The sequence below is a fragment of the Colius striatus genome, chromosome 2 (genome assembly GCF_028858725.1).
Source record: "Colius striatus isolate bColStr4 chromosome 2, bColStr4.1.hap1, whole genome shotgun sequence".
In the NCBI taxonomy this organism is placed as follows: domain Eukaryota; kingdom Metazoa; phylum Chordata; class Aves; order Coliiformes; family Coliidae; genus Colius; species Colius striatus.
The window spans coordinates 88,964,651-88,988,553 of record NC_084760.1 but is presented as its reverse complement, the minus strand read 5'-3'; the positions used below and the strand labels follow the sequence as shown (position 1 = coordinate 88,988,553).

The 23,903-nt window shown below is 36.7% G+C and overlaps 1 protein-coding gene across 1 annotated transcript in view; it reads right to left on the bottom strand.

Moving 5' to 3' along the window:
* The window catches only part of KCNK2 (potassium two pore domain channel subfamily K member 2), a gene marked incomplete at its 5' end in the record, with an annotated part of 77,608 nt that overhangs the window by 12,163 nt on the left and 41,542 nt on the right, over positions 1-23,903 (bottom strand). The window contains 3 exons of the mRNA XM_061989636.1: positions 3,001-3,140; positions 12,695-12,881; positions 15,731-15,891. Of these exons, the coding sequence (XP_061845620.1) occupies positions 3,001-3,140; positions 12,695-12,881; positions 15,731-15,891 (488 nt within the window). The remainder of the gene's footprint in view (positions 1-3,000; positions 3,141-12,694; positions 12,882-15,730; positions 15,892-23,903) is intronic.

Sequence of the window (23,903 nt, the reverse complement as noted above, 5' to 3'; positions counted from 1 at the left end):
TATAATGAGCTATTTCCCCAAGGACTGATAGAACGATTAAAAAACAGCAGAATGCTTAAAAGCACTTAAGAGACAGTTAAAAAACATACTTAGAACTAGGATTTTCCACTGCACTCATTCCTAGTATTTGAACTCCAGACAGGTTCCTTTGCTATCTGCATCTATAGAAGCTTGAAGAGACCATCATAAATTTAGGTTTAACTGGAAAAACAGATAATACAAGGAATTCAGTCTCCTCTGACTTCTGCTGGCATACAGGAGACTTGATAACTACATTTCCACTAAACTCCCTCAGCTTCTTCACTCAAATTTTCCAAGGCAGATAGTAAGGATGAGCTAATAGCTGCAGTTTTTATCATAAAATGCTACCTGTAAAACGAATATTTGTATAACGCTTCTCTTCAAGAACAGCCAGTCTTAAAATAAAAAGCAATATATTTATGTAATGATACTTTGTAAGAAGAAAGTTAAGATAGAATACAAAAATAGTTTTTCTAATTTTCTAACTAGCACACAACTTGTGGTGTGTCACAATTCAGTTCTCAGACTAGCCTCCATCATTTTTTTTAAAGACCAACATTTTTAAACTGCAAAAACGTCTTCTTTCTGCTACGAATTCTCAGACATCCCTGAGCAATGGGTCAAGAAATGAAGGGAGATTTCTGACTGGAGATACGATTAATTGAACGAATGGCACAAATTATATTATGTCTGTCTTTAACCTAACACACAAGACACTTGTATATAGCTAAATCCTGAATACCTGCATCAACCAGGAGAATTTAGATATATATAAACAATGAGGTTTTCCTTTCTCTAGACAAAATGAACATGCTTGTTTAGGCTACAAAGGTTTTAAAGAATAAAAAGATGGAATAAAGCATACATTCTTTATGCCTGAGAAAAGAAAGTTTAGCATAGGAGTGTGCTGCACAAGCTGGTAGATTGAGTTCTACTTAACAAAAACAGGAATGTATTTAATGTGTTAAAGGAATCCCTGATTTTTTTCAATTCATGTTTCTTTAAATCTTTTCCAAAGTTAGTCTATATTGAAATAGCTTTAGTATAAAATAAAACCAAGATATTATAAAATCAAGGTATTCTTAGCATATTATAATAATACGGAAAATGAGACATTCTAAACAAGATTAAACTCTCAGAGTGCTATTTACAATTACATAGTAAGATGTCTGGATAAGATGCTATTTTGCCTGTCTGGGTAAGAGAAAACAGTATAAAAAAACTGAGATTAAAGACCAGATAAATTACAGGAAGTAGTGTGAAGAACTAAACTGTATCACTAGTCTCCAAAGAACCATCAGAACCAAGCCCAAACAAGGTATTTTCGCATAGTCCCAAGTCACAGTGCCTCAGTAATATCAGAATCTAAAAACAAGTGACTCAAGGAAACTAAATGTAGACTAGGAAATAGCCCAAGCTCAGAACAGTTAGACACTAGGAGAACACAGAGAGGAAATCACGTGCACTTGCCCAGGTCTTCTTTCTAGTGCAGAGGAAAAAAAGGGCTAGAGTGACTTAATTGCGAAGTTCAAACCAATGAAGTAGAACCATGCAGGTTAATGGCATTTGAAATGATCTGTCGGTTTCCCTGTAGCCAGTGTAAAGCATGCAGACTCTTGAACTTACTTGCAAATGGGAACACTTGTGTGATACCTGCTGCTCCATTTCTCTCAAGGACACTTGTATAGCTCATTGTGTAAGGAAAGTTATAAATATCCTTTCAAATTTATAGCACAGGGGCAGAAGATGTTACTCTCTAAATGAAACTGACCAAATATGTATTTATGAAATGACTGGTAAAAGTGTACTTACACCATAACTGCCAGAATGCTGTCTCTAACTATAAAGAGCTATGAGCAGAGCAAGTGCAATGAAAAAGGGCTGCTCACCCCACATGCCTCACAAAGTGGGTTTATCCTACCCAAGCACCCAGCTCACATCCTCCTGCCTGCTGTCACCATCACTGCTGCCCTCTGGTCAGAAAGCGGCAGCGATCCTGAGGGTCTGTAATGAGTCAAGGTATACAGCAAGGTCTTTGGGAACTCAAGGATTGCCAGAATTACATCTAGGCATTGATGTTGTGCCCTACAGCTAGGAAAACAATGTAAACCAATATAAATAGTAGGCAACTCCACAGCAACCAACATATTCTTTCCATCAAAAAGAAATTAAGAGTTTTTATATTTGAGTAACAGAAATGAACTGATTCATGCAGAGGAATTGGTTAAATTAGAGGGAAATAACATGGTGCTTAAAATTATTTCTCTATTTTCTAATAAAATCTGAAATGTGCTGGCTGCAATCGGAGGAAATTTTATTTGTCCTCTAACATTTTTTAAACCAGGACATTTTGTTAAATGGCAAAATTTAAAGTAAAATATTATAGCTTAATTGGAGTGTAACTATGCATTTACAAGCAAAAATACATTTGAACTGAAAGCAATGCACCTGACTACAAATAACCGTGTATGCCACTGAAGATGTTATGGTAAAATATAGCAGGTGCATTTAAATAATTTATTCCAATATCTTGCAAAACAGAAAACATTTATTCTCTTACCACTATTAACTTGTCAAAGCTATCTGGAATATGAACTATTGAGTGATTATTTTTTCTTTATGTACCTGCATCCCTTATAGAAACTATAAAAGCAGAACGATTTTTTTACTCTAAAATTAAGGAATACATTCTACTATCCAGAATAATCCTTTTAAAGAACTTTTTCCTGTAAGTCAGGTACAATTGTGAATACACATTTAATTTAATAACACATTAAATCTCATTTTATATGCAGCCATGTAAAGAGAACTGTATGTCTGAGTAGTCTATAAACTTTGCTGCAGTTTGAGCTGCAGCATACAATTCATATATAAACAGCTCTGACTTAAGCCCTAAGAGCAAAAGCAGCTATAAGTTTACCTGGCTTCTAATAAAAGTTTTTAAAAGTATTACTTCTTCTCCTTTTGAAATATTCTTACCTCTTCTTTTGTCTTTTTTGATATGACTCTTAGCCAGTCTCCAATCATGCTGAGGACAGCTGCAAAGTAAGCGAGCCCAACGAGGATCCAGAACCACACCACTGGCTTATAAAAATCTAGGTACTCAATATCTGATCCCCCTGCAAAACATCATAGTTAAAATTAAAGCAGACTTAATAGCTATAGGTGCAAAACTGTTAATTTTTTTTCCTGAAAAAAAAAATCCAGTTATATTTCTTATAACTTCCATCTTCTTACCCATGCAAAAATTCATAGCAAAACGTTTTGTTGAATTTGAATAAATGACAATCTAAATTCATCCACTCTTGAAAACACAGTTTGGAGTATGCAGAGTTTAGACAATGACTGCTAATCATTCATAATAATTTTTAAATTAACATAGGCAAACTGATTTAACTTCTGATAGATTGTCATTTAAGATAGAGGTCACTGAGGACAGCTTGAATGAAAAGACTTCTCACCTGCTCCAAAAAGAAATGCTGTACCAGATTTTAAGTGTTGCTCGGGAATACATAATGCGTTCATATCCTGAGAAATGTGATGTTGCAAGGACTTTCAAACACATCTCAATACTTACCTGAATCCTTTAGCTTTAGTAAAGAATAGCATCTGTATTAACAAGTGTCCCTATTGGGTTGGCAAACACTATTATCTCTGTTTTGCAGAGGAGGAAACCAGGGTGCAGAGACTTGAGCAGAATTCATCCTACTCAAAATGGTGGATAAAACAGATGTCAGCTAAGGCAGCTTTTCTCAATCCCAGTGCTGTAAGCACCAGTCATTTCCTTCCTTCCAGTATTAAAGTAAAAAAGAATACATTTCAGAGATGTCTGTAATGGAGCTTTAGATTACAACACGGCCATAGAGAACACATGCCTTATTTGCAGTCAAAAAAGTTATGTTCATCCAGAGCTCTTGACAACACAGAATAACTCACATTTCACACCTTGTGGTACAATAAAACAGAAGCCTTAAACTTGCAATTCCTCTGTGCTGCAAGAAATAAAATCAGGCTCCTAGTTTGGACTGCTGCAAGTAGAAGTTTGATGGATATATCTGCCCACAATTGAAGACACTCTATGGTATAATCTTTTTAAGCACATTAAAGTAGTCTGTATAGGCACATAATATGTTGTTTTATGTATCTGCATCCTGTATTGAAACAGGGGAGAATCGGCCCCAAAAATATCAAGCACCTAGTTACAGGGGCAAGATTAAGTCTCATGAAGAGTAGCGGTTTTTCCTAGGTGTTATTACACGATCACAGACATTACATACAAACAACAGAATTTTAGTGATATTATCTCTGTATGGATGCCCTCAGACAGAAAAGTTGTTATTCTCAAGTCAATAAGCTTTTTCATCAATAAAATCCATTGAGCTCTAGTGGTTTACTCAACTATCCAAGAGATGAATCCACACTAAAAAAAAATGGATACACTTTGATGCCTGCACAGTCATAAGTAAGGTAGAAGATAGGGCTCTCTCTGGAAGAGAAGACAGATGACCACCAAAGGGCTGAGTTTTTCACAGCCCAAACCAAACAAAATACCAGAAATGAATCAATTTTTTAACAACATCCAGCTCATGTCAATCCAGTAAAACAGGACTTTAGAGATGATTCATCCAAAATTTATCATTCAAAAAATGGCTGATTACCACCATGCCTTTGCTCTGTCGGGAGCTAGTAATGATCAGTGGTTTACCTCAGTGGTTCACCTACAACGCACAAGAAAGTATCACATAAAGCAACCACTCAGTTGGAACCTAACTCTGTCAGTCTATTGGGAGCATTTCCTTCACAGTTTACACCTAATTTGTATCCAACAAGGTTTATGACCAGGGCAGGAGTTAGGACACATCCACAGTCAATCAAGTTTTCTTTACTGTCTGGCCAGGAGATGGCTCCATTTAGCTATGCCCGAAGGAGTTATGCTCTCCCAAAGTTAGAGTCAACCACTCTCTAGGAAAAGGCTTAACAGCTAAAATTATTATTAATTGTTGGGTTTCTGAATTTCAAGGACTCAGAGGAGGTCTCAATTTAATGGAATACCAGGAAGATGGAGACATACCTAAGGACATTTGTTCTGAGACAACTACCGTTCACTGTTATGCTTAAACATCAGAGTGCTACAATGCAGTTACCCAGGAATGCCATTGAATAGGATTTCACCAGTAGAAAAATATGATCAAAAGTCAACTGTACTGAATTTAAAGTGGAATTCATTAACTTCTGATTTACTAGTATAAATGCATTCGGGTATGAGTACGTAAAGGTAAATGTGTTTGCGCTGAAGTATGAAATAATTCTTCTAAAGATATTTCTGGTAACATTGTAAAAAAACATATCAACATGACATATTTGCATGAATTCTTCAGAGCATAATTTTTACTTCACAGTGCTATCATCTTTCTTTTGCAAATCAGATTTTATATAGCACTTTAGGAAGCAAAATGCTGAGAAGGCAGAAGCTGAATTTTGTTGTTTGTTTGGCAAATCTGTTTTGTCAGCCTAGGGACAAAACTTTTTCCCAACTTAGGCCTCTATCTGGTATAGATTGCAACCACAATAAAGAAGCATTGTATCTCCCAACTGGAGTGCATTTACTCTTTAACCAGAAGTCTCAGTGCAATAGTCTTTTACCAAGAGCAGCCACAGTTTATTACTGAGATGTTTCATGGTAAAGATTTGATTCAAAGTCACTTGAAATTTATGAGAAATCAAAGAGGTTTTCCATCCATCATCATCATAGGCTGTTGTAGCACTGCTGCTATTATTCTTACATCTCTCAAACAACTTCTAAATTATTTGGCATTTTCAAGGCTTTGTAAGGCACAAGTTGTTTTATAGTTCAAACACATATTCCTTTGTGAGGTGAAAAGCTCTGTGTTTTAGCAAAGAATGGCATTATAAAAGATTTCAAGGATGTATTCGGACAGATTTGGATTCTCAGGTACAAGATCAGGCTTTCAAATGTATGGTTTATTTGTTTATTTACATAAACCAAGTACATTTTAAGCAAATAATTTTCTTTATCATTGCCACTCTTTTCATCATTCTTTCTACAGTTAACTGACTCAAAACAGAAATATGCAACTATTTCTGTGAAGTTGTCTGGGGTTTTTTTTTTCCACATTTTTGCTTCAAAAGTAAAAGGAGAAAATAAATATTACTAGCACTGAGCATCTTAATTCCATATCTGCACAATTTTAGGAGTTATTCAAAACTTGACACTTTAAACTAGGATAAGTCAGTATTTTTTACCAGCAGTACAAATTATTATGGTATAGAAATGTGATTAAATCCAAACACAGCTTTACTTGCAGAGTAACGAGTATCTGGTCATCATCCCCATTGTAACAAAACTGGCCAACAGGCTTAATTCAGAATTATAATTTGTCCTACTCCAAAAAAATGCAGAGATTTCAAGCCCTGCAGCTTGAAAGGAATTATCTCCAAGGACTGCAAAAAGGATGGAGAAAGGCTATCTTATGTGGAGACATGGAAAAGCAGCATGTTTGGGACAAGGTAATGTTGCATCATCTGTGAGAGGCCATACAGGTTACTTCATGCCACTCTGTGCAAAATGGAGAGCTGCTTCAGGATACCAAGCACAGCTACAAAACTCCCCTTTCTATGTAGAACATGCTGTTCTACATAGAAATCAAATAAGATTTATGTTGATACCACACAGTCTCTATTACAGACATGAAGTCTTAGGTGGCAAAGAGCACTTCTAAATGCCAGAGAAAGACACGAAGCCTGCAGGAGAGAGCATAGCTCTTACACATGCCACACTCAGCACAACAGCATTTTCTTTCTGTAGAGATCTTTCTAGAGGGTAAGTAACATCACATACTGAGATCAGATCAATTGGAGTGCTACGACCACCAGGAGAAACAGTCTAGTTTGATGACATTAAATGAGATTAAAATCTCAGTACTCTACAAACTGGGTCTCAGGCCAAGCAATACATGGCAGTCCCAGATACCCGTATTACAGTGACAATATACCAAATTCAGTTACAGACAAAAACAGTAAAGAAGCAATAACTTAAAAATCAGAGCTCAACCAGGGAAAGAACCCAATCACAAAACAGTTATAATACATTTTTCAAGAAAGATTTGCAAAACTCTGATCTGTTGAACTGATTGCAGTGTAACTTTATATCATCGTGTCTCACTGTGAGACAGATCATTGATGTGCTATTTATATTTAACTTCTATTCAGTTAAGTCAAGTTTTGAACATCTCAGATATCTAAGTTAGACTTGAAACTTGTTAGATCAAGTCCCTTAGAAAGTGTATCTTCCAATCTGCACTGCAATTGAAGGATTTATCTGCACATATGAATAGTGTATATATATGTTATACATATATATATGTACCTCAGTGCTAACTTTAGTACCTAATAATATCTTTCATTTTACTGAAAAGTGACACACTTGACATGAAAAGATCTCTTTCTCTTCCACAGAATATTTGTAATATTGGCTGGATTTTCTTCTGTCATAAAGTCAATGGTTTCTCTTGAAAACAAGAACAGCTGAAGAGCAGCTCTGCAGAGAGACCTAGAAGTCCTGATTGATAATAAGCTAAATATGAGCCAGCAATGTGCCCTCGTGGCCAAGAAGGCCAATGTAATCCTGGGATGCATCAAGAAGAGTGTGACCAGCAGGTGGAGGGAGGTTCTTCTCCCTCTCTACTCTGCCCTGGTGAGGCCTCATCTGGAGTACTGTGTCCAGTTCTGGGCTCCTCAGCTCAAGAGGGGCAGGGAAGTGCTTGAGAGAGTCCAGCACAGGGCCACCAAGATGATCAGGGGAATGGAACATCTTTCATACAAGGAAAGGCCATGGGAACTGGGGCTGTTTAGTCTGGAGAAGAGGAGACTGACAGGAGATCTTATTAACATTTATAAATATCCAAAGGGTGGGTGTCAGGAGGTTGGGACATCCCTTTTTTCTATAGTAGCTAGCAACAGGACAAGGGGTAATGGGATGAAGCTGGAACACAAAAAGTTCCACTTAAATATAAGAAAAAACTATTTCACTGTTCAGGTGAGGGAGCCCTGGCACAGGCTGCCCAGAGGGGTTGTGGAGTCTCCTTCGTTGGACGTCTTCAAGACCCACCTGGACATGTTCCTATGCGATCTGATCTAGGTGACCCTGCTTCTGCAGAGGGGTTGGACTAGATGATCTCTAAAGGTCCCTTCCAACCCCTACCATTCTATGATTCTATGATATGTTCAACCCTGTCCTCATTTTAAGAAGACAGTGCAGACTATAGTAGTTTCTTGCTCCCCTTTTTTTTATTTTTGTGAAAAGCTACAACAATAAACTTTCTTCAGTTACAAAAAAAAAATCCTTATTTCTACACAAAAAATAAAAAAAATCCATCACATGAATACTGTTCATATAGTTTCTTGAACATGCACTACAAGGGCTCTTCATCTTTTCCTTCCTTGCATGCACTTTGAGTGATCAGTCTTTTGTTTGCCTTAAGACTTCTCTTGCTGGTGAAAGCTGGAGCTGAAATTTCCATGGGCTCAAAATAGGAATGTTTTGGTATTCCAGTTTGTGGGAGTAGAGGACTTGGTCTCCAGTGCAAAAAAGAAGAAACTTATAGAAAATTCCTAGAAATTCTTGGAGAGTTATCCAAACAGAAGTATTCCCTCCTTGACCTCTTAAAAGTTCCTGAATGCTTCTCTTCAGCTTTTTCCTGGCATGGTGCCAGAAAGCAGCAAATTCCATGTTGGTGAAAAACAACAGATATTGTAAGAAATGTTTACTTTAACCCTGATACAAGTTATTGCAACTATGACATTTGTATGTAGGGTTTGCGAAGTCATGGCTTTTCTTGTGGGGTGACAGTTCCCCAGAGGATATAACAGAATATATCTAAGTTTTCAAATATTTAGACATTTGTGATTTTTGAGGGAACTTTGAGCCAAAACTGACACATATGAACAAAATATCCAGTGAATTTCCCATATGCTAAAAGAATTGCCTATTTTATTTTTATTGCTAAAAAATTTTGCTCTACTACAATTGCAAATTGGTGTTATCACTTCCCACCATTCTGCTTTAGATTTGACTACAATTCTGAGTGAGAGAAGGTAATGATCACTCTAAGTATTATTTAAGAAACATATCTTCTGGCCAAGAAAACAAACCAAACAAAAATGCGTAAAAAGAAATAAATTAATGCCAGTGTGAGGTTTTTTTGTAAGCACATTGCCATCTAGGTACCTAGGGGATCAAAGCATCATTCTGCCTGCTGCATACCTCAAGGACAAACAAGATCTAAGAATGCCATCTCTAGAGCCACAATTTCAGATGTAATAAACATATTCTGACAGTCTCCATTACAGCCTTATTCATGCCTCAACTCTACATGCCTGTTTTGCCCTATTTATGGCATTCTGCAGTTCTAAACTTCAACCAGGGACTGTTTTAGATGAAGCCTACCACAGAAATAATAGTATTTATGACTTACTTAAAAGAAAAACAAGCAAAACAACAAAAAAATTAATGAAGGTAGCTTACTAATTTTTTAGCATGCTAAAGACTCTTCTTATTTCTATAATAAGGAAGTCCAGCCCTTAAGACTAATTTTATCAGCTCTATCAAGAACGTGCAGTGTCAGTTTTCTCCAAATAGCTTTGTATTTATGCACATTCGTGACTGCAAATAACAACTATGTACTAGAAAAAGAAGAAAACAAATAGATCTTTTTGAAAAATTCTTCATTTGCCATAAACTTCGTATGTTAGTCCATACAAGGACAATATTGACAGATTCATATCTCACAAAATACAGTCCATTGGCAGGGTTAACCTCCCAGTTACAGTGGAGATAGTCACCTAACCATGTTCTCTTGAACATCATCCCTGCAAGTACAATTGCAATTCCCACACACTACTTAAGTCAATAACATGCTACAGTAAAAATACAAATCTTGTGCACATTACTCTAAAAAAAACAGAAAACATTTGTGATACTTCATCATCATGCGTTTACAGTGGAACTTTAAAATGAAAAAATATATATATGAAGTGGACAATAAAAGACTAATAGCTGCAGAAACATTGTAATTCAAGAACATTTTGTAGAAACAGAAAGTATTTCTTCATAAAATTAACAAACAGTCATGATGTAGGAACAAATTATGATATTATAAGTGGTCTACAAATAGAAAAATCTGTGGAAATTTATAATGAGAGTAACGATGAATGTACTTAGTGTTCTAGTTAGAGCCAAGTGGGCCATTTCAGATAATGCTTTACAGTAAATATAACCAGGCCTTTATACTCTATTTTCATTCCCTGCCAAGCACATACCCCATAGGAACAGAAGTCTAAAACACCCAGACTCTTTTCTTGGAAATTGAGAACATTTTTTTATCTTGTGCTAGTTCGAATCTGACCAGAATTACAAATTCTTGAAAAAATAAATAAGAAAAGCAATGTAGGAAAGGAAAAGACAAAGGGAGAAATCAGTATGAAACAAAACCAAAAAAAACCCTATGTAAAAGTCCAAATAAATTTCATTTGCCATTTTATAGCCCATTTCTACAAGTTATAGGAATCTTTCATAACTTTTCCTGTGACCTTTGCTTTCTAAATAGCTTACATAATTTAGCATCTTCAACATTAACTAAATACTCTCCCATTCTTCCCAGATCACTTATGAATATGCTAAACACTTCAGACACTTCAGAGTCCTCTGTGGGGCTTCACCAACCTGAAAAACATTTGCCAGTGACAAGATCAGCCCCACTCCTGCCATCAAGGCAAGCTTCACATATGCCTGCTAAACAACCTGAGACCCTGACCTTAGTGCACTTGGATTCATGCAACAACCATAGCCACAGATGTGACACAGCAGGAGAGCACACCAACATGGATGTCTACCAGAAACACTTCTCTCCTGCAAAGCAGCTCACTGACAGCAGACTAGCATTACTGTCCCTCTCAGCTATACCTGCCTTACACAGAGTTCAGAGGTGAGAGAGAGACATTTTATGAAAGAGAGAAATGGTGGTGCTGCATTAGGAGAAGCATGACACCAGGCTGAAGAAAGCAAGTCTTGGACTCAGAGCACAACACTGAATTTCTAATCTTCGACTACATATCACAGACTTGGATCAACACACTTTCTCAACACAGATACACATACTTTATCCAGTCCATTCTGAGAAGTGTTTTAACACCTTTTCAATAAAAGAGTTGATGCAGAGGACTGCCCTAAATTTTTTTTTTAGCTCAGTTTGTCAAAGTCACTTGCAACTGATCCAACCCAGGTTAATAGAACCCTAGAAGTTGGACCAGTTATCTACGAGTTTTGCAAAACTTTCTCCTTAGTTACAAAACACACATGAGCAAAAGTGAGCATAACGAAAGCAAAAAAGCAGGATTCAGCAGCAATAGAGATATCTCAATGGCAGGAATTGAGCTCTGCAACAACACAAAAAGAGGTGCACACAAAAACTGTAATATAATTTCACAGGGTGAGACTTTTTAAGCAGCTCCATCTGAAAAAAAAAATATATTTGGACTAAAATACTGTATTAATTCTTGCATTTCATTCAATCTGTAAGAAAAAAAAACCTAAAAAATAATTAAAGCATCTTTTAACAGTATAGGAGAAGAAAAAATGAGTATGCAGAGAGATGCCATGGATTTCATTGAGAGTTGGGCAGAGAGGAACCTCATGAGGCTCAACAAGGGCAAGTGCAGAGACTTGCACCCAGAGAGGAATAACTCCATGCACCAGTACAGGCTGGGGATTGACATGCTGGAGAGCAGCTCTGCAGAGAGAGACCTGGGAGTCCTGGTTGATAATAAACTAAACATGAGCCAGCAACGTGCCCTCGTGGCCAAGAAGGCCAATGGCATCCTGAGATGCATGAAGAAGAGTGTAACCAGCAGGCCAAGGAAGGTTCTCTTCCCCTCTACTCTGCCTTGCTGAGGCCTCCTCTGGAGTACAGTGCCCAGTTCTGGGCTCTACAGTTCAAGAGTGATAGAGAACTTCTGGAGAGAGTCCAGTGCAGGGCCACCAAGATGATCAGGGGACTGGAGTATCTTTCTTATGAGGAAAGGCTGCAAGACCTGGGGCTGTTTAGCCTGGAGAAGAAAGGACTGAGAAGGGACCTTATTAACACTCATAAATAAGGGTGAGTGTCAAGAGGACAGAGTGAGACTTTTTTCTGCCGTGCCTAGAGGCAGGACAAGGGGTAATGGGCACAAGCTAGAACATAGGAAGTTCCAATTGAACATGAGGAAGAACTTGTTTCTTGTGAGGGTGACGGAGCCCTGGCACAGGCTGCCCAGGTAGGTTGTGGAGTTTCGTTCTTTGGAGGTTTTCAAAACATGCCATGTTCCTGTGCAACCCAATTGAGGTGAATCTGCTTTAGCAGAGGGGTCGAACTGGGTAATCTCTAGAGGTCCTTTCCAACCCCTACCATTCTGGGACTCTGTCCCACCTTTTGCCTCTAGCCTGACACATCATCCAAGACGCAGGCAGACCCCCTCATGTGCACTGACACAAGAATGATAAAGGATCAAATTGAGAGAGAGGCACCACAGAAATGTGCCTGTCACAAAATAACATAAAACTGCAGAACACATATCACTGTTGAAAACATTATAAAAGAGAGTTATGAGAAAATCTTACCTGCAACATAGTCACCAAATCCAATGGTAGTTAAAGTGATAACCACAAAGTAAATTGCATCTAGTGTGCTCCAGCCTTCTATGTGCTTGAATATAACTGCAGGAAGAGCAACAAACAGCACGCAGCCAAACAGTATGAATATTATTGTTGAAATTATGCGAATCTTTGTTTGACTCACATTCCATTTCTGGAAAGGGAAGGGGAAAGAGAGGAAACCCATCGTTAATAAAACTGTGCCACTGCATATAAGCACTCATCATCTAAAACAAATACTACATTGCTCATGAGGACAGTGCATTGTAACTCTCAAACAGGAAAATCAAAGCAGGATTTTATTTTGAAAGTTTTCAAAGTAAACGTGACTGTCCTAGGAAATATTTGTCAGTAGGAAATGCAGAGCAGGACTGGACTCTTCATTGTGGCCATACTTATCATCTGTGTGAGTGGCATGCGAAGCATTCATTAATATTAACACTAATCATGCTAAAATTTTGCATGGGGCTAGACATTTGAGTGAGCTTCAAGTAGTGCTTGCATCTGTCGTGTCTCTACTTTTCTATATCCGCAAATAACTGAATAAAAACCTGAATTTTAACCAGAGTTCTCTCTAATCAAGTAATTGGCTAAACAGAACCACAGAAAATAGAGCTGTAAAAGACATGAAGAGATCACCTCTTCCAAAACTGTCTCAAAACAAAAATGACCCCACCTAAGCCACTGCAAATACACGTTGGCCAGGCAACATACGATCATGCTTCACTGTTTTTGTTATCAGAAAGTTTTCCTAACTCTTTACCTGCATCTGCATCTTTCCAGCAAACTTTTGCATATGTTTCCTTTCAGTCATGTGTTTTTTAGACCAAAGAAATGCATTTCTTTCAGTCTTTCTCCACCCATCTATTCTCTTTGATACCTCTTGGCTCCAGCAAACTAATCCATGTTTTTTTAAGTGTTGTACTCAAGACTAGATATAAAAAAATACCACAAAATGGAATGGAAAGATCCTTTCCTATGCTTTGCCTATTCATTTACACTCCTATTTATACTTCTAACTATGATGTGTGCTACTTTCACGGCAGTATGATGTTAACCCATGTTAGTGTATGAGTCCCTAGAGTCTTCAGAACACTTCTACAAAATTGCACCTGGTCTGCTTTTTTTCTGGCATGTAATTGTGTTTTATTATTTCTTCACATAGGACTCTGAATTAGTCTTTCTTTAATTGAATCCTCTATATTCAGACTGCTTTTCAAAATTTGACATGATTATAAATTCTAGTTCTGTCCTCCAAGTTTTAGTTCTCTCCCCAGCTACAGATAATAATGTAGATTTAATGAACAAGATACTTAATCTGTTGTGTAAACCATGATTTTTTTTTTAAACTGTATCAAATCCAGAACAGACAACTGTAAACTCCCATTTGACATGCTCTGACAATTTAACACTTTTCTGAAGAGTTTCCCATCCATCCAAAGAATGCTGGTTAAAGTCAAAAGCAGCAGGGGGATGCAGAAAAGCGGAAACATTTACAAAAAGAGATCACAAATGAAATCACCATTCACCATTATCCCTATGAGCTAAGAGACACAAATTGGTCTGAAATATTTTGAACTTTTAATAAAAAATGAAAATTCAGTTGTGAGAAAAATAGAAATGATAAAAAGAAAATGTTCTTACGGAAATGTTCTTGATTTTCTGACAAATCTCAATGGAAATACATGTTATTCGTCAATGCCTTGTCTGGACTTGAATTGATGTTTCAAGGTCAAAAGTACCTGCTTTTTCTGAAGAAGCTTTCAAGCTTGTATTTACCTATTGCATAAGACTACTCAGCACAGCCCTATTTTGCTTTGCTTCAAAAATGAAACCATGGCAGACCCTTTCCACTTAGGTGTCCTGCATGCAAGATTAAGGCTTGTTGCAGAAAATCACTCTTTTTAACACTTCTAGTGTTGATGCAAACAACTCCAAAGTCATGGTACTTGTAAGTGTTCAATTGGATATAAATTTTTTATATATCAAAAGACAGATCGTACTTCACTTGTTTTGAACATTAGGTAATAGTTGAACCTACAACATTAAAGGTTGGTAAAACATCTAAATAATTTTATTATGTTTCATTATGCTATTTATTCTAGGCTTCAAAAATCTCAGTAAATACATTTTAAATAACTGCACTAGTAAAGCACATCATTAACAAACTTTTTTTCTGTGTGAAACAGACTAGTTCCTCTGCTAGAATTCAAAGCATTTGGTTGTTAAGGAATGGCTATGGCTGACCTTTATCAATAGCTGCACAAGCTTCTACACTGACAGATTTCTTCCTCTACTGAAGCTGTGCCACTATGCTTGAACAATTAAAGATCATTACCCAAAGAAAATTAAGGACATGAACCTCTAGGGTGTGCTAAGCAGTTTAGAAGACAAGGTTGAAAATACCTTAAACTGTAGACTATTCTACAGACTAGTGAGAGGACCACAAAGAGGATTCCAGTATCAGGAAAACACCAGCAGGCTCTGTACCATTTAGACTGACCTGCTTCTGTGAATGTCAAAAGCTTTAGTCAACTACAGACATATAAATTTGGAAACATAGGTGCCTATAGACTGTAGGCTTTTCTTCAGATATGATGGCATCTGAATAGAGATTTTAGAAGTCAAAGCAGCAGCAATAACATGTTAGCCCTATAGTTCCTCTCTTCCATCTGAGTTGCTGGTTTCCTATCACAATTTATATGCAAACCTTTAGAAGCATCACAGCAAGCTTAGGAGTATTAGAAGGGTAAAGCAAAAAATATTTTAGATCTCGTTGCTCTTCACAACTATAATTATAATAGGAAATGTTGGGCCTCATCCAGTTCTCAATTAGAGGTGTTCAATAACATGTTCAGACTTCACAAAGTTCTTTCTACCTTTGCAATACATCTGGTTTTAATGATGAGCTATATCCTGTTTTTCAGACTTTTAATTTCATTTGTTACTTCTAACTTCAGAACCACAAGCAGCATGAAGAACAGACTAGGCAGTCATACTCACAACAAAGGTATCTTCCACTTTGGCAATTCCTTTTCCAAAGATTGTCCCTAGTTGATCTCCAACACCAGCCAACAGAAAACCAAATAGAGGAATTCCCAGTAAGGCATAAATGATACAGAATATCTTTCCACCTTGTGTGCGTGGGGAGATGTTTCCAAAGCCTAAATTACAAACAACTTGAGATGTTTAAGAAGTTACATATATTACATTACATATTCTTAAAGGACTGCAAGAATAGAACACTTAAAAACAGGTCCTACTGGGTTAACCCTATGACAGAGCAAATATCATGAAAAAACAAATGAAAGTGTAGGTCATACAGTCCACTCTACGCTAAAATTAAATTACTGCACAATTCACCAACTTACTTTACGTTGTATGTGTACTGTGGAGAAGAAAAACTTTCAGTGAAATCTTTTTTTTTTTTTTAGTAAATGACACTTTCTTATCTAATACATGTAGTTAATACTCATTGGTTAAGCTATCTCTACTACCTGGAAATGTCTACTACTGGAGTTGCAGGCTACAGTACTTGTAAACAAGATACAATTCCCTTTCAGATGTGCTGTGTTTCAAAGTGAAGCAGTCTGAAAAAAAACACTTGAATGAGCAAAATAGGGATTTCTAGCCTAAGTAGGACTGCTTAGAGACTTCATTATTAAAGGCTATAGTTCCTTCAGTGTTGCAAACAAAGCTTAGAGAAACAGTTTACAGTTATGGCTCTGTCCATTTGAAAGCGGAAAACATTTTGTCTTTACTAGCTTGCATAAAAGAGCACCTTGATATGCTTGCAAAAGCTCAGTTACTGCTGGTCCACTTAGAACAGAGAAACTGAAATACAGAGAAACTGAGCACAGGCCTCGGCATCTGTGAAATGCCCTCAAGTGCATCTCCAAGGATTGGTAGTGTAATGATTTGGCCATGGTCACATAGGCAGAACCCTACAGACAAGATTCATGAGTATCAGTCCTCAGTTTTAATTCAGAAGTTCTTCTCCAAAGGATCACTCGTTTTGGGGAGCAGCAGCAGTAATCCTCCCACATTTTTGACATAATTTCACATTTCAGCAGAACAATGTGAGCTTCAAAAGAACATGTCAGAAAAAAAGGGCTTATTTTCCATGGACAAATTAAACTAAAGCCTTTTTCAAAAAAAATCCTACCTTTTTGATAGAAAAAATAACTTGTAAATAAAGTGCAAAAGAATTAAGAAATTTCTTAGTGTCTTAAATTTTGCATAAGAGATACTTCTCATATACACAAAAGTCATTCAATGAAAATCCAATTTTCATGTGAAAAAGCTGATGGACAAATTTCATTAGGTCTATTAAGAACTTACAATGTAGTTTTCTTTTAAAATAACTTAGTATTTTTGCACAGTATGACTAAGCTGCAATATAAAGCACATTTAATTAATACCTTAGTTAAATACAAACTCTGATAAATAGCTATCCTGAGCATGTCGGTTTAACAGATTTTCTTTATGAAACCTATTATCTTAATTTTTGGTTCTGATTTCACATAGGCAAGCTACACCAAAATTCTGTTGTCAAAACTACTTTTCCCTTTCAGTATACAAGAGACAAAGCTGATGCTCAATCAACTTCATTGACATAAAAATAAAACAACTTGGAAATATATTTTACCACAATAAAATCTGCCCTAATATCAGTTTTCAGAGTTTATTATATTTAAGTTTATTAATGCAATATTGATAGCTCTTGATTAGATAAAAAAAGTATAAAAGCTGGTATTAAAATTTTCCCCAAATCATAACTAATAAACCCTGTAAAACTAACCAAAATAGTACAAAATTTCAGGAAATACCATCAATTACAGGTTGTGGAATCCTGCAACCTTGTAAATTTTCTGTGCATTGTTGTAATGAAAAAAGTCTGACTCGGGTAACTAGAAAAAAGCCACAGCACTTTTAGATCAATCTAGTACTCTTCCCTAACCTACTGATAGGGCTAAAGTTACTGATTATTTTAATTCAGGAAATTTCAGCTCCACTGAGCTCACTCTGTCCTTTCATGCACCAAGCAGAAGAGATCCTTGAGTTTTAAAATAAAACCATTAGCTCATCACCAACCAAATTGGGACAAACAGATCCAAGCTATTCTGTTTTCATAAACATGCCTGCTTATGCATCAACAGGAGCTTGAATAGTTGCCAGAGTGCAATTTCTGATGGGTCTTAACACAATTCAGAATTAGGGGTCTGGAAACACCAGATTTATAAAACTCATACTAGGGGATTTGGAAATCCCTCTTCCCCTTCCCCCCCCCCCCCCCCCTTTTTTTTTTTTGGTTGAGAAATGAATTCATTTGCTCTATGAAAGTACCATCTCATAACCGTGACAAAATACCAGCCCAGGAAGCATATGACAAGCAGGCAGTTTTTCTTGGTTAGCTTCATAAAGCAAACTGGCATTCTCTGTGCAACCCACAGCTATTACAGAGACAATCACTGCTGCAGCATATTTCTCATCTGCTGCTAATTGGTACAAGGACATGAAGTTCACGTTCAGCTCTATGCATTCCCCTCCTTAAATCAGTCTCATATCTTGCTCAGGAAAAGAGTGGTAGCTCACTTCTACGCTCACAAACTTTCACTTTTCATCCTGAAAAACAAGTGCTTTTCTTCCATAAACAGGAGAAGATGGTCTTTTATTAGCAGTTATACTTAAAAACCTCTCAATTACTACTGGATAAAATAATACTCCAACAGTTAGTAGTTCGTCTCTGTCCAGATGCTCACTGCACATAATACAAATCGTGGCACTTTTATGACAGTACAAGTACTTTTATGAACTGATCTACCAAGTGGTTTCCATCACACATTAATCACATTTCCTACAGTGTCATGTTTTATAAGTCTGCTGCTGTACATCATGGCCTACTTTGCGAGTTACACAAATTGTCCTTACATCCTACTCTCAGTTTCTCCAGTGGAAAGCTAATTCATCATTTATGCAGTGTGAGAGAAAACATATTTATATTTCATATGGTTGATGTAATTCCTGAGGGGTTTGTCTCATAAAAGTATTATTCCTTTCTTTAACAAAAAATAATCCCAACTAAATAAAAAAAATAAAACAAAAAAAACCCCAAAAGAATTCTGCTGCTAGGTAAAACTCAAGCAAAACTTTAGCTTGGGCACAAGCATATGACCACAGTAATGTCACCACACAGCCCTGTGTGCCACACAGCTCTTCTCCATATGCAGGGTGCAGAGCAGGAACACCTGGCACCACTGCAGCAGTTCCCCGGCAGTGTTGTTACTTCAGAGTTCCCACTGAGCTCCAGAGGCTGGCATCAAGCCTGTCTAGGACCGTCTTACTGAGAAGCCAGACACATCCCACTACTCTGTCTGTTGCCTCTTCCCTCTGAGATACTCACCTAGAGGGGATGGCACATCCTGTAATCATGCAGGTAGCTCAGTACCTCAGTTATTCTTCATATCTTCAGTACCCTGAAGCTTTTCTGTTCCTTGTTTCTACTGAGTAGTTCCTAGAACCACTTGATTCCCCATTACAACCAATACACTTGGTTTTGAATGTGGAAATGAATGAAGTATTTGATTTAAACTTGCTAAATTGATCAAAAAGTTTCCCTCAAAGAGCATTTAACCAACACTATTGGAAATTAACAGTTCAGAGTACAAAATTTAATTTGCAGAATGTGATCCATTTTACCCAAGATAATGTCAGTACCCTTTTCAAATTCTCCTTCCCCAAGGGATACACCCCCCACATTCACACTTCAATTTCAAACCAGGAGCACAATCTGCCTCCTGCTTTTACTAAATCCCTTTCATGTCCTGATAAATCTTTAGCAAACCTTTAATGCCCCAAGGACTTTGTGCATCTATGATGCATTGTTTCTGACAAGGAGCTGTGGACAAGGACAGCATTTTAGGAGGAGCTTCCAGTAACCCCCAAGTGAATTAAGAATAAAAGGGCATTAGAAGTAGATTGTAACTAATCGCTTCATTCATAAAATAACATATTCCATAGTCTCAGCTCCCTTGCAGCCTCCAAGATTCAAATCAGATCCAAAGGCAACCTTGTTCTCTTTGGATCCGAAAACAGAGATGGAAGCAAGGGTATCCTAAATGAAGAGAAAAACCAAAACCTGAGCCTTTGCAGGAATTATTTTTTTAATCTTCATATCCCCTTTTTTGACATATTTCTTTGAGGATGAAAGTGTCTAACTTTTCCATCTAAAGTATATTTGCTATAAAGTAGAAATTAGTAACTTTGATAACTGCAAATATATTTCTCCTTTTGAGAAAGATGTTTGAAGTTTCAGTTTCTAGCTGGCTCCCCACCCCCATGACAAACAATAGGTTACATAGAAAATACGGAAAAGTTTGAAATGCGAGAAATTCTCATACAATTGACAAGACACTTTTGTTCAGATGACGAGGTCATCTTTGCATTCAAATCTACATAAAAAGGAGGACTGGCAACTAATTTTTAAAAAACCTAATTTCTGTTTCAGGTAGAGGAAAAAAAGATCCCTTTTCTTTCTAGTCAATTTGTATTTTAATCTTTCAGAAAGCTCTTTTAGATCCACATTTTCAAGATGGAGTTTGAAGAACTGAGACTCCAAATTAATTTGGAGTTCAAACAAAATTCCTAGACAAAGCAAAGCATCTACTGAAACTAGTTAGATGCAATTAAGTATTTCTCATATGACAGATTATAGGTGCTTTTTAGAGTTCTAGGACTAGATTTTACTTGCAAAATTGACTGGAAAAGAGTGTTGCCACTTTATGACTCATTTATATCAAATAGCTCAAGTGGGATGGAAAGGTCTGGAGAAGGTTTAAAACACTTTCTTTCCAAACAAGAAAATGTAAATTCAAATACTAGTAAATGTTTTTTCACTAGTTTTGAGATCCCTCAGATTACACAAGACATCATTCTTCAGGTAGCAAAGAAAGTGAAAATTATACCAAAATAATGTCACATATTTTGAGATATGAGAAACTACTGCCAAGCTGTGGGTTTGGATATGTAGGCAACTGATGAAACAGTTCAATATTAAAAGATAAACAATTTGGTGAACATGTCCACCTTTAATTACAAAATCTTGATACAGAGAAGACTACAGAGACTCAGAGAGAAGGCTGAGCTCCTGACTGCTGAATTCAATGAGGCTGGAGCCAGGTGAAGCAGCTGCAATATCCTTGAACTCAGCCACTGGACACTGTGTGCAACTGGCAGCAGTATTGCCGTAGGTTCACATCCACTCTGACTGCGCAGCTCAATTACAGCGATTACCCTTTTCAAAGGGCATACATGTGTTTTGATACTAAATGTCAAATTGATTTTAAGAGATCAAAAGATGATTTTTCCAGGCCCCCAGGAGCTATCTGATGAAATCTCTATGAAAGGTAACTCACTGAATTTCTAGTAGCTAAGATTCTTTTTCCCTTTGGATCACCATTTAGGCTCCAGAGAACAGCATTTAAATACATGCTTGCCCATCAGTGCCAAGGCAAAGATACACACTTACTCCTGGATAAATGAGATATCCCTTTTAGCATAAATAATGGTCTGGACAAAAAGGCAATATATATAACTAATATTGGCTATGCAGAAATCCTAAAACTTGCATGTTTGTGTACACTGTGTAGAAACATCTACATATTTACACTGAACTGTTTTCATCTCCTCTTCTTAAGTCTGTCCTACGCTTGTGTATGTCCTTGTCATATGGATTTACAAATAAATACTTCATGAGGTTTTATGGCTTTGGTTAGTAATACTAGAAGGGCATTTTCAGTCTTCCATGTGACTCCTCCCTCAACATTGGGAAGCAGATAGTAAATTCCTATTCTTCTTTCTACATACAGAAGCACAGGAGGAAAGTCCAAAATTCTTTATATCATTTAGGTCTGTAATTCACACCAAATCTATGTCTGAGGACTATGCAATTATATTACATCAGCTCTTAACTAGGGAATATATGGCATCAAAGTCTTCAAAGAGCCTCCGTCAAGCTTGTTTAAGGCCATACAGAAATCTGCTCTGAATACTTAAAAGAAATCTATGGACTACTCTTCTGACAAGGCCAACACACATACACATGTACATATATATATTCCTGAACCCACTGCAAGAGAATTTGAAGGCTGAATAAAGATAAAGACTATTTGCAAATGTAAATACTTGGATGAACCGAATATGAACACCTTTGCAGTGAAAGCACAATATTTCTGTTACGTACATACATGAATTCTTTCATAGATGCACATACTATATCTTATAGTCATGGCTCACAAGTGGTTGCCTGTGGATGGGTATGTAGCTAATACTCCTCCTACAATTCCTAAATTTTAAAGTTAATTACTTTTCTGTACATGACGTTGATGAAATTCCTGCATGAATCTTCCTAAAGGAAGTGCCCTGTGCAGTAACACAGAGGTAGAGATACCTCTCTTTTAAACTGTAGTCTGCAATGAAATTGAAAGTCTTTGCTTAATTTCTTCATCACTCACTACAGCTTTTAGAAGCCAATTCTCTTAATAGTTCTAGTCAGTGATTTGGGAACCATGTTGTGAAAGCACTACTGTGAAAATACTGATGTCAGCTGTGCTCAGCACAGACTCCCTTTGGTATTATCTGGATTCCAATGTACAAAATTGTGATCTTTAACATCAGTCCATAATTCTGTATCATAGAAATGATGATGATATATTATTTTGAAGGTTATAATGGTCTATCTGGAGCCTGAAAAACACAAATTTTATTTAAAAATAACTCTCAATTCTCAATATCTCTCTCTTTCAACTATGAGTAATAACGGGAAAACCTAGAATGATATTAATCACATGTGTAACATTCAAGAATTGACCAAAAAAGCTGATCTTTCAGTAGTTTCTTTACATCTGTCTTCTGTCGCAGCAGTAATCACATCAATAAAACTTCTTTTAAAAGAAAACAAACTAGTTTTACTAAAAAAATGAGTTTCAAAGTGCTGTGCTCACATTCAGTTGCTAAGGCAATTTCTTAAGAAATTGAATAATAATTGTTAAAAGACTTAAAACATCAGTTCAGAAAGCTCTGCTTCCCAGTACAGGTTCTTCATTTCATTTAGCTGTCACTTTGCCCAGTGAAGAGTATCTTCTTCTCAGCAGTAGTAGGACTTCTGTTCCATTTTCAGTTTCTTGTTTTGTTGTTATTGCTTGCATTCATTTTACCTGTAATTCTTATTGTAACAAAATTGAATCAGCTCCAAAACTCAAAAACTCCCACTGACTTTTTTCGTTTAAGTGAGGTTGCTCCATGGGAGCAAGATGCCTGGCTAACTCAGCTAGCAAAAACATAATGTACTTTTAAAGTAAAAAGTTAATACCCACATATGCTTACTAAGTATAAGCACATATCAAATGTGACAAAGGGAAACTCGTTCTGCACAAAAGTCATTAAAAATATCAATGTTTAGATAAAATACACACATTTAGGTGATCCACAGTAAAACAAGAATAGTTAATGTCAGATACACTGACAGAAACAATCTATGAACAATTTCTCTGATGCTGTAACTTTAATATAAATCTAAAATAGGTTTGGTTTTTTTTTTTTCTAGAGTTTGGAGGCTTTCTTTTAATCTCTTTCCTTTTTATTCTGTATAGGTAACTGAAGAAACAGGCTCGTTTTTTTATTTACAACTGGTGTTAGACAAAGCAAGCTCTTGCTGGCCTCTCCATCCCAAGTATAAAACAATCTGCATGCTTTCCAGCAGAGTTAAAAACTACTCTGCCTGTATATATTTACACCTTCCCTACTAATTATAAAATATAGCAAGTATTAGCAATTTAAAACTTTGATAGACTTACAGCAATAAATGACATATGAACAGCTCAAATACATGAAGTCTCCAATACTAGTCTTTTCTCTCTAAGAGCACAAAAGTGAGGACATCCAGTTTCTCTTGTCAAATACATTCTGTGACTTCACAGGTATTCTGTAAATGCACCCTGGTTTCAGTGAAGCCATAGATTTAAAACAAGAACTATAATCCCACAATCCTGCAACCAGCAGACTTGGACCCTGACACAACTGACCAGAATGAAGGCAGATACCTTGACCTATTCAGTAAACCACAGTTTTCTTTGTGGCTTTAAACTTTTCTTCATGCATCCTATGTCACCTTTAAAGA